Raw genomic sequence first — 19,294 nt, 5'->3', positions numbered from 1 at the left:
TGGAGTAATTGAGTCTGGAGGTGACATAAATGAGGGTTTTCGTGGAAGGTGGCTGATGTTACAGAGATGGTAGTAGGCAGTCTTTGTGATGGAGAGGATTTGGGGATCAAAAGCTCAGCCCAAAGTCAAACAGGACTCTGAGGTTGCAAACAGTTTGATTCGGCCTGAGACAGTAGCCAGGCAGGGAGTGGGGTCAGTGGTGAAGGTATGGATTTTGTGGCAGGAGCTGAAGCTGATGGCTTTGGTCTTCCCATTGTTTAACTGGAGGAAGCAATGGTGCATCCAAGACCGGACTTCAGACAAGCAGTCTGATAGCGGAGAGGGAGCGGTCAAGAAAGCTGCTGGAGAGACAGAGCTGTATGACATCGGCATACATACAAAAGCTGATCCTGTGGCTTTGGATGGTGTCGTAAGGGCCAAAAATAATTAGATTTATGCTACCTATTTTTGGAATTATTTTTATAATGCTATGTGCTGATAAGTTGAGTGGTTATAGGTTAAACTCCTGCATTAATCTGTACACACATTGGCTTGGCTTTTGCCAAACTGTGCTTGAGCTGTTTGGATTTAGGTCAGCAGGATGTGTGAGATATCTCAATATGGTCTATATAAATACACTTTTTTAATCTCACAAATCTGCCACCTTTTAGCACTTGGTGTTAGTAGACCTGGTGTGCTCAGTTGGAAGTGCAAAAATTGTTCTTTTTGTATGGGAACAGTCCTCTTATTTCACAACACTTTTTTTGTAGTTCTGTGGAGCCATTAACAGAAGTAAGGGAATGTTAAATATATCAGCCAATCATGGCGGAGCAGGACACGATAGAACCCAGTATAATAAGTGTGCTCCATAAATAATAGTCCCCATTACTTTATATTAAAGAAAAATTATCCCCAGGTACATTAAATGTATACACATTGGGAAACAGTGGAGTATGAAGCTTATTTCACTGGGGAAAACCTTCACAATTCAGTCAAGAACTAATGGACCATTTTCAATTATCTTCCACCCTAGTGTATCTACTGTAATCTTACTTTGGTTCTTCTGTGCATCTTTTGAAATTGCACCGTTCACCTTAATGTATTGACAATAGTTTTCATTTCCCATTGTGTATCTCCTAATTTTCACTGCTACCCATTAGTTTTATTCTATATTTATATTCAAATTAAAAACACACCAAGAATCTAACTGAACACATGCTGATAATTACTGAATTTTAATCTTTTTTCCCATAGGTCTTTGAGGCCCGCCCAGCCCATTCCATAATCTACATCTCTGGGTCAATGCTCGAACCAGGAATTTGATGAAGAAATCCCCTATGGCCAGAAACCAAGAGAAATTAAATAGTGGCTATGACTATGAAGAATTATGCACTTACGATAAAATAATTGACTTCTACAACATCTAATACTAAAATCACAAATGGCATTGTTTCCAGCAGATCGAGGCATAGAGCATGTGGAATCTGATTCAAACCAAATGATCACCAATATTCCTACACCTTTAAACTGCAAAAGGTCAAAACTGATTGTGCACTTGGATTTAAATAACACAGTCCTACTGTCTGACACTGTTACTAAACAAGGACCCAGGAGTGCTCTCAGTTCCTTTCTAACCACTGTTACCTGGGGCCGGATCAACCAGGAAGGTAAGAATCACAAGCTCATAGCAGCAACAAAATAATCTGGAGAGACAAAATAAATAATATTTTGATAGCTAGATACCTTCAGTCATAAATAATGGAGTCCTTAAAAGCGAGCTGGAGGTAAAATAGTAGTTCCCTGTTACAAATTTTTGGTTTGTGCTAAATATGCTGTTGGGTTTCTCCCATAAGTGGACTCTGCATCGCCTATATTTGGGAGTTTACCTTTATTGCCAAATATCTAGTCTTATGGATAGCATGACTCAGGATAGGGCAAAATGAAGTAAGGAGGGAGGAGGCTCATGTGGAGCATAAACACCAGCATAGACCTGTTGGGCCAAATAGCCTATTTCTGTGCTGTAAAATTCTATGTAATTTCGTCACACTCTTCGTAACATAGATAATGACAAAATATGTCACACTGTCCCTATTAGCAGGCTCAATACAACTTATCTGACCAATGATTTCTCTGAAACTGATCAACACTAAGCTTAAGAAAGGACCCTTCACTCCCTGTGTCTGATTTTCTTACCAGATCTCACATATTGGGGTAGATTTTAACATAACAGCGGGAATTAACCGGGAAACCCAGAAATTTTTTTCGTGTGTCATTACTGCGCACCCAAATGACACCTGGGGGAGCTGGGTTATTTAAAGGCCCATTGCAATCATGGATTTTGAGGGAGAAAGGAGAAATCTGAAGATATGGAACAGCAAAGGATGAGGCCAGCACCCCGGTTCAGTGACTCCTCGCTGGAGTTGCTATTAGCCGGTGTGAGGAGCAGGAGGGAAACATTGTACCCAGCTGGCAGGAGGAAGTGTCCTGCCTCTGCCACCAAGAAGGCCTGGCTCGAGGTGGCAGAGGAGGTGACTGGCAGGACCACTGTCTCAAGGACTTGGGTGCATTGCAGGAAGCGCTTCAATGACCTAACCAGATCAGGAAAAGTGAGTACAGTTACTGATTTACCTACATTCTGTGGTACTCGTTATCCCCTCTCTCACTCTGCTCTGCCAAGCCTAATCTATCACATCATTCCTCTCACCCACTTAAGGCTTAGTATCAACTCACCTTCACTTTCTGTGCACTTCTTTACCTCCCCATTTGTGCACCCACCACTCCCACTCGCCCCATTCCTGTACTCTCTCCGCTTGTAGAAGAGAGCGCAAAGTGCAAGGCAGAGGAGTCGGACTGGAGGGAGGCCACCACAAATAGTGGCCCTGACAGAGGACCTCAGCCTGGCTGTCGGAGTTATCGAGACTGGCACCCCGCAAATGTCTGGTGACAGGACTTTGACATCCCTCACACACATGAATTGATGTTATCAATGATTGACCTGTTGCACAGCTCAGTATGCTCATTGCAACATTATCGCAATGATTCTTAATATTGCCATATGTTCTCTTCCAGGGCCTTCAAGGATTGTTGAAGGACCACACAATCTGGACGAGGGCGATTCCTCAGAGGAGCTCTATGCCTCTGAGGATGCACCATCACATCATAGCGAGCCATGCATCAGCGCAGATACTCGCACCTCGGTGGGTCCTATTACACAGTTAGTTGAGTTGTCACCTGGTGATTCACTACTCACAAGTGAGCATGAGCAGACGCTGGTGGCAGGGGCAGCTGTGGAGAGTCCGCGTCGGTGGGCGCACTCCTCTCCAAGCTGTGCTCAGCTGGACGCAGAAGCTGATCTCCAGGGGCCATCCTTGAGAAGGAGAATGGTCAAGGTAGAGAGGCACCATTGCGACGTACTGGAAGACGTGCCATGCACACTCCACAATAGTGGAGAGGCTGGAGGAATCCACCTCCAGCATTAGTGGAATGGTGGCGCAGGTAAGCCTGGGACTGTCTGCGATGGAGAGAATGGCAGCTTCCATTGCGCTTCAAGCACGGCTCACAAATGAGTCAATTTGGGCCCTGACAACTGCCATGCGGACTCAGGGTGCCCAATATTCTGCCGCCTTAAACAGGCATACAGATACTTTAGCAGTGGCCTTACAAGACATCACAGATGTCTTCCAAGCTGTTGACAAGCAGAGTGGTAGGAGTAATGTGGCCATGGCCCCGGAGAGGAATGATAGCAAAAGGGGACATGGAAGTGGGGACTCCACTCAAAGCACTCTCACGTCTCACCCATTGCCCCTCCTTCAACTAGTACCCTCAATGCTGCCTCCTCTCCCGATGGCCGAGTCTGCCCCTGCATAGGTACAGTTGGAACAGTCTTTGGTGGGGGCCTCACAGGCTCCAAAACCCAGAGAGCATAGGCCGAGAGCATCTCAGCAGTCAGGGCAGAGATCTGAGCAACCTGCCACTATCTCTGCTGAAGCCACAGGGGATGCACCCCATAGAAGTAGTAGGAAGAGGAAGGCGAAGGTTTTGTGATCACCAAGGGTATGCACAAGGGTGTCTGATAAAGTGTCATGTTTTTAATTTCTCTTTGATTTTTGTTACATTCACATTAATTGTCATACTTGTCACCACCACTGCCGCGTCTTGTCCATTCTTGAGTCCCTTTTGTGAAAGCACCCTTGCATGTGCCTCATCATGTACGGCAAGACATGCCGCATATTGAGCGCGTTTACAATGGGTGTATGTGTGGTTGTAGGACTGTTTTGTGCAAACCCTAATGGGGGTGCAGTCGGGTGGGCTGATGGTGGTCGTTCCAGGCGGTCTGAGTACTTCACTATCTTCAGTTTGCAGATCTCCTTATGAGAACCTATCAGATATGAGTGACTCCCTTGCATCACGAGCAGCCAGGTGTGCTGCTGATGGGTTGCCCATCGTCGCCCTCCTCCTCCTCCTCTTCAATGTTGTTGGCAGATGCGAATGCTTCACGAGCGCATGGGAGGTCATCCACCTGTAACCCTCTCTGTTGAGTGATGTTTTGCAGGACGCAACACACAATTATTCTACACACCCTCGCCAGTGAATACTGAAGGGCGCCCCCAGATTGATCCAGGCACCTGAAGTGCATCTTGACCATTCCAATGGCTTGTTCAATGACAGATCCGGTGGTGATGTGACTGTCGTTGTACTGCTTCCTCATTGGTGGGGTTTCTCAGAGGTGTCAGCCACATCTGCAGGACGTATCCCTTATCTCTAAGCAGCCAGCCCTTAAGTCTGCCTTGTGTGTGGAAGAGGGCTGGGATGTTGGACTTGCGCAAAATGAAGGTATCGTGAGAGCTGCCATGGAATTTGGCGCACACCTGCAGAAACCTCCTCTGGTGGTCGCAAACCAGCTGCGCGTTGATGGAATGATATCCCTTTCGGTTGATGAACAGTCCTGGCTCATGTACAGGTCCTCGGATTGCTACGTGTGTGCAATCAATTTCGTCCTGCACCCATGGAAAGCCAGCCAGAGAATGGAAACCCACTGCCCTCCCAGTCTGGCTGATGCCATTGCATGGGAAGTTGAGGTAGTCGGATGCCCTGGCAAACAAGCCATCTGTGACCTGTCGTATACACTTACGTGACGACTAAGAGATCCTGGTGATGTCACTGGTGGCACCCTGGAAGGATCCGGAGGCAAAGAAATTAAGGGCAGTAGTTTCTTTAATGTGACAGGCAATGCGCGCCCAGCCGGAGCAGCAGCTCTGCATAAAGAAGCGTGCCGATGTCTGCGACCACCTGCCGACTCAATCTGAGCCATTGTAGGCACTGCTCCTCAGCGATCCAGGAAGCTCAGCCTCTGTCTGCAGACCCTCTCAACGTGGGTAGTGCCTCCTGCAAAGTCAGCCCCTCCGTTGGTCCCCTCTCAGCTCTTCTGCAGGCCCTTGTGGCGCAACTGTCTTGTGGACTTGCAGCTCCCAAAACTGCACATCTTGCCTGCCGCAGATGGTGATATGCCTTCTCCTCAGATGTACCGTAGAATAAATCCATTGCGCCCCCTCCCCTAATCCCGATGTCAGTTTGAGGGGGTCCAAAATGTAGGTAAATATGTCTGAACACAAGAATTATGAGAATGAACAAAGAAATCTCCGGTCTAAATACAGAATTCCCAACCAAAGGTTTGTCTGAGAGAACTGAGTGCCCTGCTGCAAAAACACATTCAGAAGTAGTTAAAATGGCTTGTGTAGGTCAGCCAGAAAAATGTTAAATATTTAAGTACTTTAAGTACCTCAGTTGGCCCTTTAAATATCGTGCTGGCGGGACTTCCGGGTGTCAGAAGCGCGCCTGCACCTAGGTGCGTCTAGGTCGAACCTGACAGGTTGTGGTCCCGCTCTGAAATCAGAGAATTTTCATTGCCCACTCGCCCCAACCCACCCGTTCTTCTGGGTTAAAATTTACCCCATGGTCTCTGTGTGTCCTTTCTTCATTCGACAGGAAGCCAAAAGCTTGACCTATGACACTCTCTCAGTGCTCCATGCCTCGGATTTGGCCAGTTGAGCTGCCAATCAAACCACTTACTGCCCTGCTAGGTGTGAGCTTCCCTAGCAGCATTCTCTGTTGCGCTCACGTGAATGAAGCCATACCAGCATATCACCTAATTTCCTCCCTGGGATGCGTTAATGAATCTCATTGTCTCAAACTGAAGTTGTAGGTAAAAAAGATTATCCTGGATAGATGAATCAACTGGGCCTTATTCCGTATGTGCTGAGTCCAATCCGCTTCCCCAGACACTACATCTTGTGGATTTAACCTCTGCAGAGTTGAATTTAATTTAATTGTAATATCAATTCTGCAAAATTCCTCTTGGGTTAAAATAATCAAAAATACCAAAATGTTGACACCCCCATTAGAACTAAATACAGCTACATTCCTTGAGCAAGTTACACTAGTTCTGCTGAGTCTGATAGGTAACATTCCATCTTCTGAAGTGGAAGGAAAATCTATCAATACCAATTTTGCTTTGGCGAAGGATTTTTGAGAGCACCCATCATCACATTCTCAAGTAGGTGGGAAAGATATTACAGCATATTAAATTACAAATGCTGGGTACGTGCGATACATGTGCTTCTCAAAATTAAAGAGGAGGTTGGAGAGCATTTAGGTTTCTTTGTCCTGGTGTTTCATGGCTCTGTCAGCAGATACCAGCGCACTCCCCCAAGGCTAAAGAAAAAATGTTATGGTTATGTTGACTTCTCTGTAGACTTGTAGGTGTCTGTGATTCACTCACAAATTCGTCATTCAAGAATTCAGCCTCAGTGTATAGTGACTCTCACTAGGGATAATTTTGATCTAATCCCAGCAACCAATAATATAAGAAGTAGTGAATTTATTGAGGACTGGTGACCCACAATAGATTTTTACATTTTTTCTGGTGCTGAGTGCCCAATAATAATGACTTTAAAAAGATAAACCTCAAAGGACTGAGGGAAAAAGCAAAAGAAATTAACTGAGAAATAGTGTTGAAAGATTTCTCAGGAGGGGAAAATAGAATACTTTTAAACCGTAATGTTGGATAAAACTATATACCCAACAAAAATATATCCAAATGTAAGGAAAGCAAGGCCTACTTGCTAGGGCCAATGTTGGGGCCAGCTCCAGAACCAAGGTTCTGAATGTAGAGAGTGGAACACAATTAACACAGTCCGAGTGGATTTTCATCAAAGAAATAAACATAATTTATTTACAATAACCACATAGTTATTTCCTTCCCTACCCTACAGTTCAATTACAGACAAAAATAGTTGCACACTCGCTGCATACTTCAGGGAAAGGGGAAAAGCTGTCTCACAGACTTGCTTCTGTAAGAATGATCACTAGATTTCACTGCCTGAAAACCCAAGCAAGGGGTTTCTTAAACCCTGTCCCCTCCCCTGCTCTGTCCCTGCAAGGGAGGGATCAGCATATTCCTCCCTCATTCTCTTTGAGCCAATGGCATAATTCCACTGCCTAACACCTGGAGCTAACCTCCTAGAAACCCTAATTTAGATCCGTCGGTAAAAGTGACGCTAATAAAATATTGGGTTGCTATCCCTGTTAAAAATGACGTAATTCCAGGTTTATTTCAAAATTCTCCAATTTGGGTGGATTATCCAATTGACCCACTGTGATGCCCATTGGTCGCAGAAAGCTTTGTATTTTATGGTAACTCAAGCACGTACCAATACTCTAAACATGGGCAGGCATGTGGCGACACGGTGATCCTACTTATTCTGGACCAGTATATGGTGCCTTTTTTCCAGGCCCAGGAACATATCCTTTGACCAGCTCGCTCTGTGTACCGGGAGACCAAGGATACACACACGGTTGAGGGAAAAGTGCAACCAAAACTCAAGGAGCAGTCCCTTCAAATAATGAAAAATGAGCTGCAATCTCTGGTAATGTACAAATACATAATAGATTGTGTCATCCTGGCCTTCTCTTGGAACCAGATAATGGTAGCTCTGCCATTGCTGAGGGAGGAGAGAATAGTTACTCTGCTGTACACAGGCTAGAGCACCCTGTTCCAGCCTTAACGGCCCAAAACCTCAACATTAGTACAATGTACTGCTAAACCAGAATATTCTAAAACACAGCGAGATAAACTAAATACTCATTAATAAAGCGGGGGTCATTCATCATGCATTGCACAAGCTAAACAAAAAGTTCCATGATGGATGAAAGCAATTAAAACGGGAATAAGAAAGAAAAACAACTATGCAAACGACAAAGAGGAAAGAGCAAACACTGAGTGGTGTATAGGAATTTGTTGAAAACAACAACTCGCATTTATATAGCGCCTTTAACGTAGTAAAATGTTCCAGTGCGCTTAACAAAAAAACAATTTAAGATGATAAAAAGGAACCAAGAGATGTGAATACTGAAAGATGTTAAACATAATAACAATTTGCATTTATATAGCATAATCTATAAATATAATTTTATTAAAATCCTTGAGTTGATAATGCTCTCATGCCCCCCCAGTCCATTGAAATCAATGGGTAATACCTGCTATTCTTCCCCTAGAAGAGATGCTGTAACCTTTTTTTTAAAAAAAATGACAATAATGCCTGTTTTTCTTCTTCCAGAGGTGATGCTGAAAAACACTGTGTTGCTGCAATAAACAGCTAAAAGAAATACCATTTCCTCCATCCAATCAGAGCAAGGCTTTGGGCAAATCACTAATACTACTGATTTTTAAGTGCCATCACAGTGAAAGAGTAGTTAGGCAGGAAGTTACAATTCTAAAAGATAAAAGTGGAGCTGAAATTGAAGTAAATATTTTCTAGGTCAGGCAGCATCTGTGGAGAGAGAAACATGGTTAACATTTCAGGTCGATGACCTTCGTTCTGAAATGTTAACTCTTCTTCTCCACAGATGCTGCCTGACCTGCTGAGTATTTTCAGGATTTTCAGTTTTTATTTCAGATTTCCAGCATCCGCAGTATTTTGCTTTTATAAATATTTTCTAGAACTTATTCACCAAAGGGGATAGTACTAACTTGCTCATTTTTGTAGTATAGCCAGTATCCTAGAAGATTTTGAAGCCTGTGAAGGAGAGATATTTGATAAGTTAAAGTGACTTAAGATTAACATCCTCGAGGCCAGAAGGTGCACATTTTAAGGTTCTGAAGGGGCCTGAGGAATAACTTTACAGTGCACTGAGTATTGTCATAAAGGAATCCTGTTCGAGAGGCCAGGCTGAAGGAGAACTATAGTAATAACTTAGTAGAAAAAAAGCCAGCATAAATTTGACTGACAATCCGCTCCATCACCAAGACCGCCTACTTCCACCTCTGTAACATCACTCGTCTCCGCCCTGCCTCAGCTCATCTGCTGCTGAAACCCTCATCCATGCCTTTGTTACCTCTAGGCTTGACTATTACAATGCTCTCCTGACCAGCCCCCCATCTTCCATCCTCCATAAACTTAAGCTCATCCAAAACTCTGCTGCCCGTATCCTAACTCGCACCAAGACCTGTTCACCCATCACCCCTGTGCTCGCTGACCTACATTGGCTCCCGATCCAGGAATGCCTCGATTTTAAAATTCTCATCCTTGTTTTCACATCCTTCCATGGCCTCGCCCCTCCCTATCTCTGTAACCTCCTACAACCCTCTGAGATCTCTGTGCTCCTCCAATTCTTGCCTCTTGCGCATCCCCGATTTTAATCGCTCTACCACTCGGGGCTGTGCCTTCAACTGCCTAGGCCCCATGCTCTGGATTTCCCTCCCTAAACTTCTCTGCCTCTACCTCTCTCTCCTATAAGATGCTCCTTAAAACCTACCTTTTGACCAAGCTTTTGGTCACCTGTCCTAATATCTCCTTATGTGGCTCGTTATCAAATTTTGTTTGCTAAAGCTCCTGTGAAGAGCCTTGGGATGTTTTTCTATGTTAAAGGCACTATGCAAATACAAGTTGAGGCCATTACAGGTAAAATAGATAATAAATCTATCTATGGTACAGTTTGTTTGGATTTTCAGAGATAGTCTTTGCTAAAAATCTGCATGAAAGATTTCCAATTAAACTAAACTGCACATGAATCCAGGGTAGAACATGGACAACACGGAAGCAGGCGATTCAGCTCAACTAGCCCATGTTGGTGTTAATCCTCCACGTGAGCAGTAGTCCAAATCCCTTGTGCCCGCTCTGTTCCCATATCCCTTTATTCCCCTTTTCTTCAACTACCTATCTAACTATTCATGGTTGACAGAGTTTGTGACTCTGCTGCAGTCACAAACTCTGCTAGTGCACTTCACAGCCACACCATCCTCTGTGGAAAAAGTTTCTCTTGCTCTCTGGATATAGAAACTTTGCTATAAGAGTTGTTGAAAGAGGTGTAATGTCAGAATAAGGGGAGGTGCTGCTTGGAGTCTTGGAGGGGTCAATGCTTTGACCCCTGTTTGTAATCTACATTAATGACATGGATATACAAAACCAAATATAAGCTTGTCAAATTTGCTGACTGCATTAAAATAGGGAAAGAGCAGTAGAGACAGAGGATGCAGCAAAAGATTTATAGAATGATTTGGTTGGACTATGAATTGGGCAGAAAAATGCAAATAAAATTTAAATGTACAGTATTGAAATTGCATCATAACTTTGCAATGAATGGGATTGAATTGGCAGAGGGAGATTCACAAAGGGGCTGATAGACTCATCACTTTCAATGCTCAGGCAATGTAGTGAGCCAATTAAAAAAGAAAACAGAATGCGTGCGCGTGCATGTTGTCCAATTACCCACTAGCCACATATGACTAACTGACAATCCAGATGTGGCTAATTGCATTTTTTATCAGTAAATGAAACAATCTAGGCAACCAGGATTCAGTATGGAGGTTTCATAGGAACATGAGTTGGCCATTCAGCTCCTCGAGCCTGTTCGGCAATTCAATTAAATCAAATCATGGCTAATCTGTATCTTTACTCCATTTATCCGCCTTGGTTCCATATCCCTCAATACCCTTGCCTAACAAGAATCTGTCAATCTTAGTTTTGGAATTTTCAATTGACCTAGCCTTAACAGCTTTTTGAGGGAGAGTTTTCCAGATTTCAACTATTCTTTGTGTGAAGAAGTGCTTCCTGACATCACCTCTAAACAGCCTAGCTTTAATTTTAAGGTTATGCCTCCTTGTTCTGGACTCCCCCACCAGTGGAAATAGTTTCTTTCTATCTACCCTATCAAATCCTTCAATCATCTTAAACACCTCAATTATATCACCCCTTAATCTTCTATACTTGAGGGAATACCAGCCTGGTCGATGCAACCTTTCCTCATAATTTAGCCCTTTTAGACCTGGTATCATACTGGTGAATCTGCGCTGAACTGCCTCCAAGACCAATATATCCTTCCTAAGGTGCAGTGCCCAGATCTGAACTTAGTACTTCAGATGGGGTCTAACCAGAGATTTATACAGCTGTAATATAATTTCCACCCCTTTGTATTCCAGCTGCCTTGAGATGAAGGCTAACATTCAATTAGTCTTTATAATCAATTTTGTACCTGTCCACTAGTTTTCAGTGATTTCTGTACATGGACCAATAAATCCCTCTGCTCCTAGCTTTTCACCATTTAGAAAATACTCTGATCTATCTTTCTTAAGTCCAAAGTGGATGACCTCGCACTTCCCCATGTTGAACTCCATCTGCCAGAATCAGTTAATCTATCAATGTTCCTTTGCAACTTTCTGCATCCATCTACACTACTTACTGTGCCACCTAACTTAGTGTCGTCAGCACACTTGGATATACGACTCTCTATTCCTTCATCTAAGTCATTTATAATATAGTGAAAAGCTGAGGGCCCCTGGGAGACACCACTAGTCACATCCTGCCAATTGGAGTACATAACCATTATCCCGACTCCCTGTCTCCCCATGTCAAAAGGTTGCCTCCAATTCCATGTGCTTCCATTTTTCCTAACAGCCTTTTGTGTGTGCAACAATTTCCTGTCAGGTACCCATACCTTAATCAGTAAGAGGATCCACAATCTACTTATTTTGATCTACTAGTCTCCTGTGATGATTTCTTTGTGTTATGTTGTTCATCTCTGTTACAGTGAAGGAGGACAGCCATTGGGGCCATTTCCTTTTTGCTTTCACAGAATTTGCTTAAAGAGGGAGCATCACTATTTTGTACCCCTTTTATATATCAACCAGCTAAAAAGAATTAGGATCAATTTTGACAGCCTGTCATTTCTGTTGCTTTAAAAATAATTTTGTTTGTAAACAGTGAGTGCTAATGACACCTTGTGAGAATGGTAAGAAGTTATTTTTATCATGTAAAATAACTTTCCAGCCTAGAGTAGTAATATTAACTGATGTTGATTCAGCTCCCTTTTGCTGACAGAACTGATAAATCATTTGAATTGAATCTGTTATTAGTACTGGACTAGCAGTTTAAACATTAAACCTGAAGACCATCAATCTTTGCTGGGCTATGTTTTTATGGGCACCAGTTATCATCTAGTACTTTACCCAAGTGACCATCATTCATATATGCCCATTAACACTTTTATTTTTGAAGGTGAAACTCCTTTAAGGAGAGATTGATCAAGCACAAGGCACCCAAGGCATGTATGCGTGGCTGGCTAACATGGAAGGGTTTTCTGCAGTTGATAGAGAAATTAAGGCTCAGTGTAAACTCACAAGAAACTTTAAAATTGTAAATTAGGACAATATAATTGAGCAGAAAAAAGGTGAAAATGTGCAATATCTTTTAGAACAGCCTTTTTCTCCCGATGGAGCATACGATTTGGTGTTAAGTGACAGAAAACGATTTAAAGGTGGCCAATAGGGGGCAGTTTCATATCACACATGAAGGGAATGATCACATAATTGCAGCTCAAAAGTTTTTTTACAGATCAGACACCCTCTTATTTTTCACAGCTGGATCTATGAAATATCATGTAAAGTATAATGATGAAGAACTGACTTTAAACAATGCAGACAGCAAAATGAAAATTTATTATCCCAAAATTATTTAATTACTCATCAATCCTGAACACTTTCCCAGCCGTAGAAGATTATGCTTACCATTTAAATAGGGAAACACAAGTCTAGTTGGTTTGTGTGATGAAAAAATATTTTGCAGATTTTCATTTTGGTGACATAGGATGGGAGATGCACAATTTTGTAGCTTGTTATTTTGCTGCCTGCAGTTTTTAAATTTATGGAGGACAATGTGTATCCCTACTTAAAAATCAGTTTTGTTCTGGTAGTGTAGAATATGCATGCTAATATACCAACAATAGAAAGTTAGAGAATTTAAGGTAATAAAGTAGTTGACTGAAAGAATGGGCTGAAAAAATGCTATTGTAGATAAGAGCTTAGTGTGATTTTTATCCCATTAGTGAGTTTCTCTTGTATGCCTCACAAAAGGAATAAAAATTGTATCAAATTCTTTAATGTAGGATTTTGTTTTATAGATATATTTTAATTTGGATCTATTTTCTGGTTGATGATCACTTCGATTTTCAGTTACATTCTTAGGTACAAGTAGATATGAAATTGGCTAAGTGACTGAAAACAGAGAGTAGTGGTGAACAGTTGTTTTTTGGACTGGAGGAAGGAATACAGTGGTGTTCCCCAGAGGTCGGTACTAGGACCACTGCTTTTTTTGACATATTAATGGTTTGGACTTGGGTGTCCAGAGCACAATTTCAAAATTTGCAGATGACACAAAACTTGGAAGTATAGTAAACAGTGAGGAGGATAGTGATAGACTTCAAGAGGACATAGACAGGCTGGTGGAATGGGCGGACACATGGCAGATGAAATTTAATGCAGAGAAGTGCAAAGTGATACATTTTGGCAGGAAGAATGAAGAGAGGCAATATAAACTAAATGGTACAATTCTAAGGGGGTGCAGGAACAGAGAGACCTGGGGGTATTTTTTTTCGTTCACGGGATGTGGGCGTCGCTGGCGAGGCCAGCATTTATTGCCCATCCCTAATTGCCCTTGAGAAGGTGGTGGTGAGCCACCTTCTTGAACCGCTGCAGTCCGTGTGGTGACGGTTCTCCCACAGTGCTGTTAGGAAGGGAGTTCCAGGATTTTGACCCAGCGACAATGAAGGAACGGCGATATATTTCCAAGTCGGGATGGTGTGTGACTTGGAGGGGAACGTGCAGGTGGTGTTGTTCCCATGTACCTGCTGCTCTTGTCCTTCTAGGTGGTAGAGGTCGCGGGTTTGGGAGGTGCTGTCGAAGAAGCCTTGGCGAGTTGCTGCAGTGCATCCTGTGGATGGTGCACACTGCAGCCACAGTGCGCCGGTAGTGAAGGGAGTGAATTTTTAGGGTGGTGGATGGGGTGCCAATCAAGCGGGCTGCTTTATCTTGGATGGTGTCGAGCTTCTTGAGTGTTGTTGGAGCTGCACTCATCCAGGCAAGTGGAGAGTATTCCATCACACTCCTGACTTGTGCCTTGTAGATGGTGGAAAGGCTTTGGGGAGTCAGGAGGTGAGTCGCTCACCGCAGAATACCCAGCCTCTGACCTGCTCTCGTAGCCACAGTATTTATATGGCTGGTCCAGTTAAGTTTCTGGTCAATGGTGACCCCCAGGATGTTGATTGTGGGGGATTTGGCGATGGTAATGCCGTTGAATGTCAAGGGGAGGTGGTTAGACTCTCTCTTGTTGGAGATGGTCATTGCCTGGCACTTATCTGGCGCGAATGTTACTTGCCACTTATGAGCCCAAGCCTGGATGTTGTCCAGGTCTTGCTGCATGCAGGCTCGGACTGCTTCATTATTTGAGGGGTTGCGAATGGAACTGAACACTGTGCAGTCATCAGCGAACATCCCCATTTCTGACCTTATGATGGAGGGAAGGTCATTGATGAAGCAGCTGAAGATGGTTGGGCCTCGGACAATGCCCTGAGGAACTCCTGCAGCAATGTCCTGGGGCTGAGATGATTGGCCTCCAACAACCACTACCATCTTCCTTTGTGCTCGGTATGACTCCAGCCACTGGAGAGTTTTCCCCCTGATTCCCATTGACTTCAATTTTACTAGGGCTCCTTGGTGCCACACTCGGTCAAATGCTGCCTTGATGTCAAGGGCAGTCACTCTCACCTCACCTCTGGAATTCAGCTCTTTTGTCCATGTTTGGACCAGGGCTGTAATGAGGTCTGGAGCCGAGTGGTCCTGGCGGAACCCAAACTGAGCATCGGTGAGCAGGTTATTGGTGAGTAAGTGCCACTTGATAGCACTGTCGACGACACCTTCCATATATGCGCACAAATCTTTGAAGGTGGCAGGACAAGTTGAGAAAGCGGTTAAAAAGCGTATGGGATCCTGTGCTTTATAAATAGAGGCATAGAGTACAAAAGCAAGGAAGTTATGTTGAACCTTTATAAAACATTGGTTCGGCCACAGTTGAAGTATTGTGTCCAATTCTGGACACCGCACTTTAGGGAGGATGTGAAGGCCTTAGAGAGGGTGCAGAAAAGATTTGCTAGAATGGTTCCAGGGATGAGGGACTTCAGTTACATGGATAGACTGGAGAAGCTGGGGTTGTTCTCCTTAGAGCAGTGAAAGTTAAGAGGAGATTTGATAGAAGTGTTCAAAATCATGACGAGTTTAGATAAAGTAAATAAAGAGAAACTGTTCCCATTGGCGGAAGAGTCGAGAACCAGAGGACACAGATTTAAGGTGATTGGCAAAAGAACCAAAGGCAACATAAGGAAAAACTTTCTTATGCAGCGAGTAGTTTTGATCTGGAATGCTACTCCTGAAAGGTTGGTGGAAGCAGATTCAATCATGGCTTTCAAAAGGGAATTGGATAAATACTTGAAGGGAAAAAATTTGCGAGGCTATGGGGAAAGAGCAGGGGAATGGGACTAACTGGATTGTTCTTACAAAGAGCCAGCAAGGCCTCGATGGGCTCAATGGCCTCCTTCTCTCTGTAACCATTCTATGATTCTATGATCCTTAGGGGTTCAAAATTCCAGAGATCTTGGGTCTGGAGCTGTGGAAGATCTTGGTGGCAAAACAGTGAAACTGGTGTAATTGACTGTAATCAAAGTACTGCAATACTATATATGTTTACTGTGACATAGTCAGACTATACAGCTGTAACTCTCTGTTTTTGTGTGTCTGTCTCACCCTGTTTCTCATATAAGAACATAAGATAGGAATGAGAGGCAGAAGGCAACAAGGATGTGTGGGAGGAGAGGTAGTGGACGGATCAGTAAGTTAAATGACTGCAGATAGAAGCATGCACTGGAAGGGAGGAGGCTGCTGGCAGAATGGTAAAGGGATGCATGAAAGCAATGGGTGGATGACAGAAGAGATGCCTGGTGGCAATGGATAGTTAGAAGGAAAAAAGGTTGATGGTCAAGATCAGAACAAAAAAGATTTTTGGTAGTGCAGTAGGAGCAGAAAGGGCTTCTGGCAGTGGGTGGGAGAGTAGACAGCTACATGTGATGGATAAGAGGAAGGGGGATTGCTCGTAAACTCTCTTGTTACTTGTTTTATTCGGGGTAAGTTGTATATAGAAAGAAAAATAAATAGGTGCCGACTAAAATTTAGAAGAAACGATGCATCCCTTCCTGCGAACCATAGTATCTTTTACCTAGTGTAGGTGATGAAAGGGCCCCCTGACTAAGTTGAAGCCTGTATCTGGAAGTAGCACTAGGAATGTAATATAGGTTAAACTGATTGAAATGTGAATTTTGTTTCAGGAAAGTGGGAATGGCTGAGCAATGTACCTTCTTTGAACCCACCCTGTGATGGTGCTGTGAGCTATTATTCGCAGTTTGGGAAGCTGCTGGATTTCACAGAGACTACCGATGGTTGCCTCTTTAAAAAGATTTTCACTGACCACCTACAGAAAATGGAGTGGACGGATCCCCACGATGAGCTTCTGTCTGTGACCGGTGAAGATGGGAAAGAGTACCATTGGATCCTGCCAGCATTCTTTGAGTTGATTGACTGTTTGTCATCACAAAATAGAGAATTTGCAATAGTACTTCGAACCTTTGGCACAGATCTGTCTAGAACTTTGAAGACAATGCAGGTCACCCTGTCAGGTCAACATCCTCAGTATCAACATCTTCAAATGAAACACGTAAGTGAAGTTCAAGGCTCCATCAGATAAATGCATAAACATAGAGAATACACATCAAATCAGTGTTCAATGTAATATTTACACACCAACTCAAAAATTGACAACAGTTCCATATATTAGATAAATGGGGGATAGCATATTCATCCTGACACAATACCACACTCATACAATAAATTAAACTTACAATAAATGAAACTTAGAGTGTAACACTCAAGTAACAAAGTTGTAGTTTTGATGCCTCTTTTCAAGTACACCAGTGTAATACTTGGAGAAACTGTACAAATTAAATCACGTATTTAATAGTGAACTATATGGATGGAACTAGGCATTACATAGAGGAATGTACGCAGTTACAGGGCATTAGAATTTATAAAGTAGTGGTCCAGTAAAACAATAGTGCTTAATCACTCCTGATATTTTTCTGGACCAAGCGACATGAGTTCCCAGGATCTGCCATCTGGGGAGAACTGATCAGAAACTAGATGCTTTACTACAAGAAGGAAGAGGGAGCCACGGAAGCAATCAAGTCAACCCAGACTGCTGTCATGTACCTCCTAGTAGTTGGCTTGAGAGGAACATTGGGAAGGGCCTGCCATGGGTTGTTTACCTATGCTTTCTGCGTAATGGAACTTAGGGTGAATAATGGAGGAAAGGGGAAAACATATTTAATTAATAACTTGAAAGATTAAAACTTGTGAATATGTGTGTGGGTGTGTCTAAACACTGTATAACAATTATAAATAACTTGGTTTGTTCGAAGTGAAAACAAAAATACTGCAGATGCTGGAAATCTGAAACAGTGGGTCAGTCAGCATTTACGGAGAGAACAGACAAGTTAATGTTTTTGATGCGGACCCTTTTTCCGAAGAGGAGTCTGCACCTGAAATATTTGTTTTCTCCACAGATGCAGACTGGCCAACTGTGTGTTTCTGTTTTTGTTTTGCTTTGTTCCTTTAGTTTGTTAAAAAAAAATTGATGTGTAGAGCTACTATTAGATTTTTGTAACACCTAAGAACATTGGATTCTTCCAGTCTCAAGTATGGTACAGGGTACGGTAGCATAGTGTTTATGTTACTGGACTAGTAATCTAGAGGCCTGGACTAATAATCCGGAGTCATGAGTTCAAATCCCACCATGGCAGCTAGGGAATTTAAATTCAATTAATTAAATAAAATCTGGAATTTAAAAAAAAACTACTATCAGTAATAGTGGCTATGAAATTACCAGATTGTCATAAAAACCCATCTCGTTCACTAATGTCCTTTCGGGAAGGAAACCTGCTGTCCTTACCCAGTTTGGCCTATATGTGACTCCAAACCCACAGCAATGTGGTTGATTCTTAATCGCCCTCTGAAATGGCCTAGCAAGCCACTCGGTTGTCAAGAAGGTGGCTCACCACCACCTTCTCAAGGGCAATTAAGGGATGGGCAATAAATGCTGACCTTGCCAGCGACGCCCACATCCCATGAACGAATAATAAAAAAAAGTGAGACCTTAGCTAACAAATGTTATTTTTTTCCCCTTTAGCTTCCATTGAGAATAGCACCAGGCAAAATCCGTTGTAATAAAAAGGATGTTGTGTTGACCTCGGGATCTGAACGGATCTCTACACGATCAGGTGCTAGAGCTCTGTATCATTACTTCTCTTCATTGGAGGGAATTGTAGGTTTTCAGGATCATTTTGACTGGTAAGTTTTAGAAGTTAATTGCCCATTGCATGTTTAGTATAAGGATTACAATAGCATTTCTTCACAAAATCAAGAAGACCAAAGTGATGAAGGGTAAGTATTAAAAATTGCATCTGCTGCAGATATTTTCTTGGGTTCAGTGGCGTCGCTCCCATTTCTCTCTGTGTTCACAAGCAGTGGGGAGGATCTATACTATACAACCCTAGCCAAGCAACAGGGACTAAAACAACGGGATCGATTTTAACTGTTTCCACTGGGTGGGAAATGGGTGACAGTATGTCAGCTACCCATTTTACACCCTGCTCTGTTTTCTTTTCCATTGTGGTATCCAGGAAGGGAAAAGTGCATTTGTTGTTCTTGATGTTCCAAAAAGTAAATTCTGTATATATTGTAAATCGATCATTTGTATTATTAATATGGTTCATTTATTTGTTTACTGTTCAGCAAATCCGTCCAGTAGCTTATAGCCTAAGCCGATGCCTGATAGTGTTTATTCTTTGACTTTCCTGAAGATAACGGAGCCACATGGGGGCATGT

General features: G+C 43.0%; 1 protein-coding gene across 3 annotated transcripts in view; it reads left to right on the top strand.

Moving 5' to 3' along the window:
* The window catches only part of si:dkey-32e6.3 (uncharacterized), a 29,126-nt gene that overhangs the window by 696 nt on the left and 9,136 nt on the right, over positions 1 to 19,294 (top strand). For all 3 annotated transcript variants that reach the window (XR_010966062.1, XM_067998579.1, XM_067998580.1), the window contains exons 2-4: positions 1,234 to 1,646; positions 16,684 to 17,069; positions 18,597 to 18,757. Coding sequence is in view for 2 of the 3 variants with exons in the window: in XM_067998579.1 (XP_067854680.1) it covers positions 1,421 to 1,646; positions 16,684 to 17,069; positions 18,597 to 18,757 (773 nt within the window). In the remaining variant the exon portion in view is untranslated. The remainder of the gene's footprint in view (positions 1 to 1,233; positions 1,647 to 16,683; positions 17,070 to 18,596; positions 18,758 to 19,294) is intronic.

This window comes from Heptranchias perlo, chromosome 17 (genome assembly GCF_035084215.1).
Source record: "Heptranchias perlo isolate sHepPer1 chromosome 17, sHepPer1.hap1, whole genome shotgun sequence".
NCBI classification, from domain to species: Eukaryota; Metazoa; Chordata; class Chondrichthyes; order Hexanchiformes; family Hexanchidae; genus Heptranchias; species Heptranchias perlo.
This window is presented reverse-complemented; position numbering and strand designations above follow the sequence as displayed.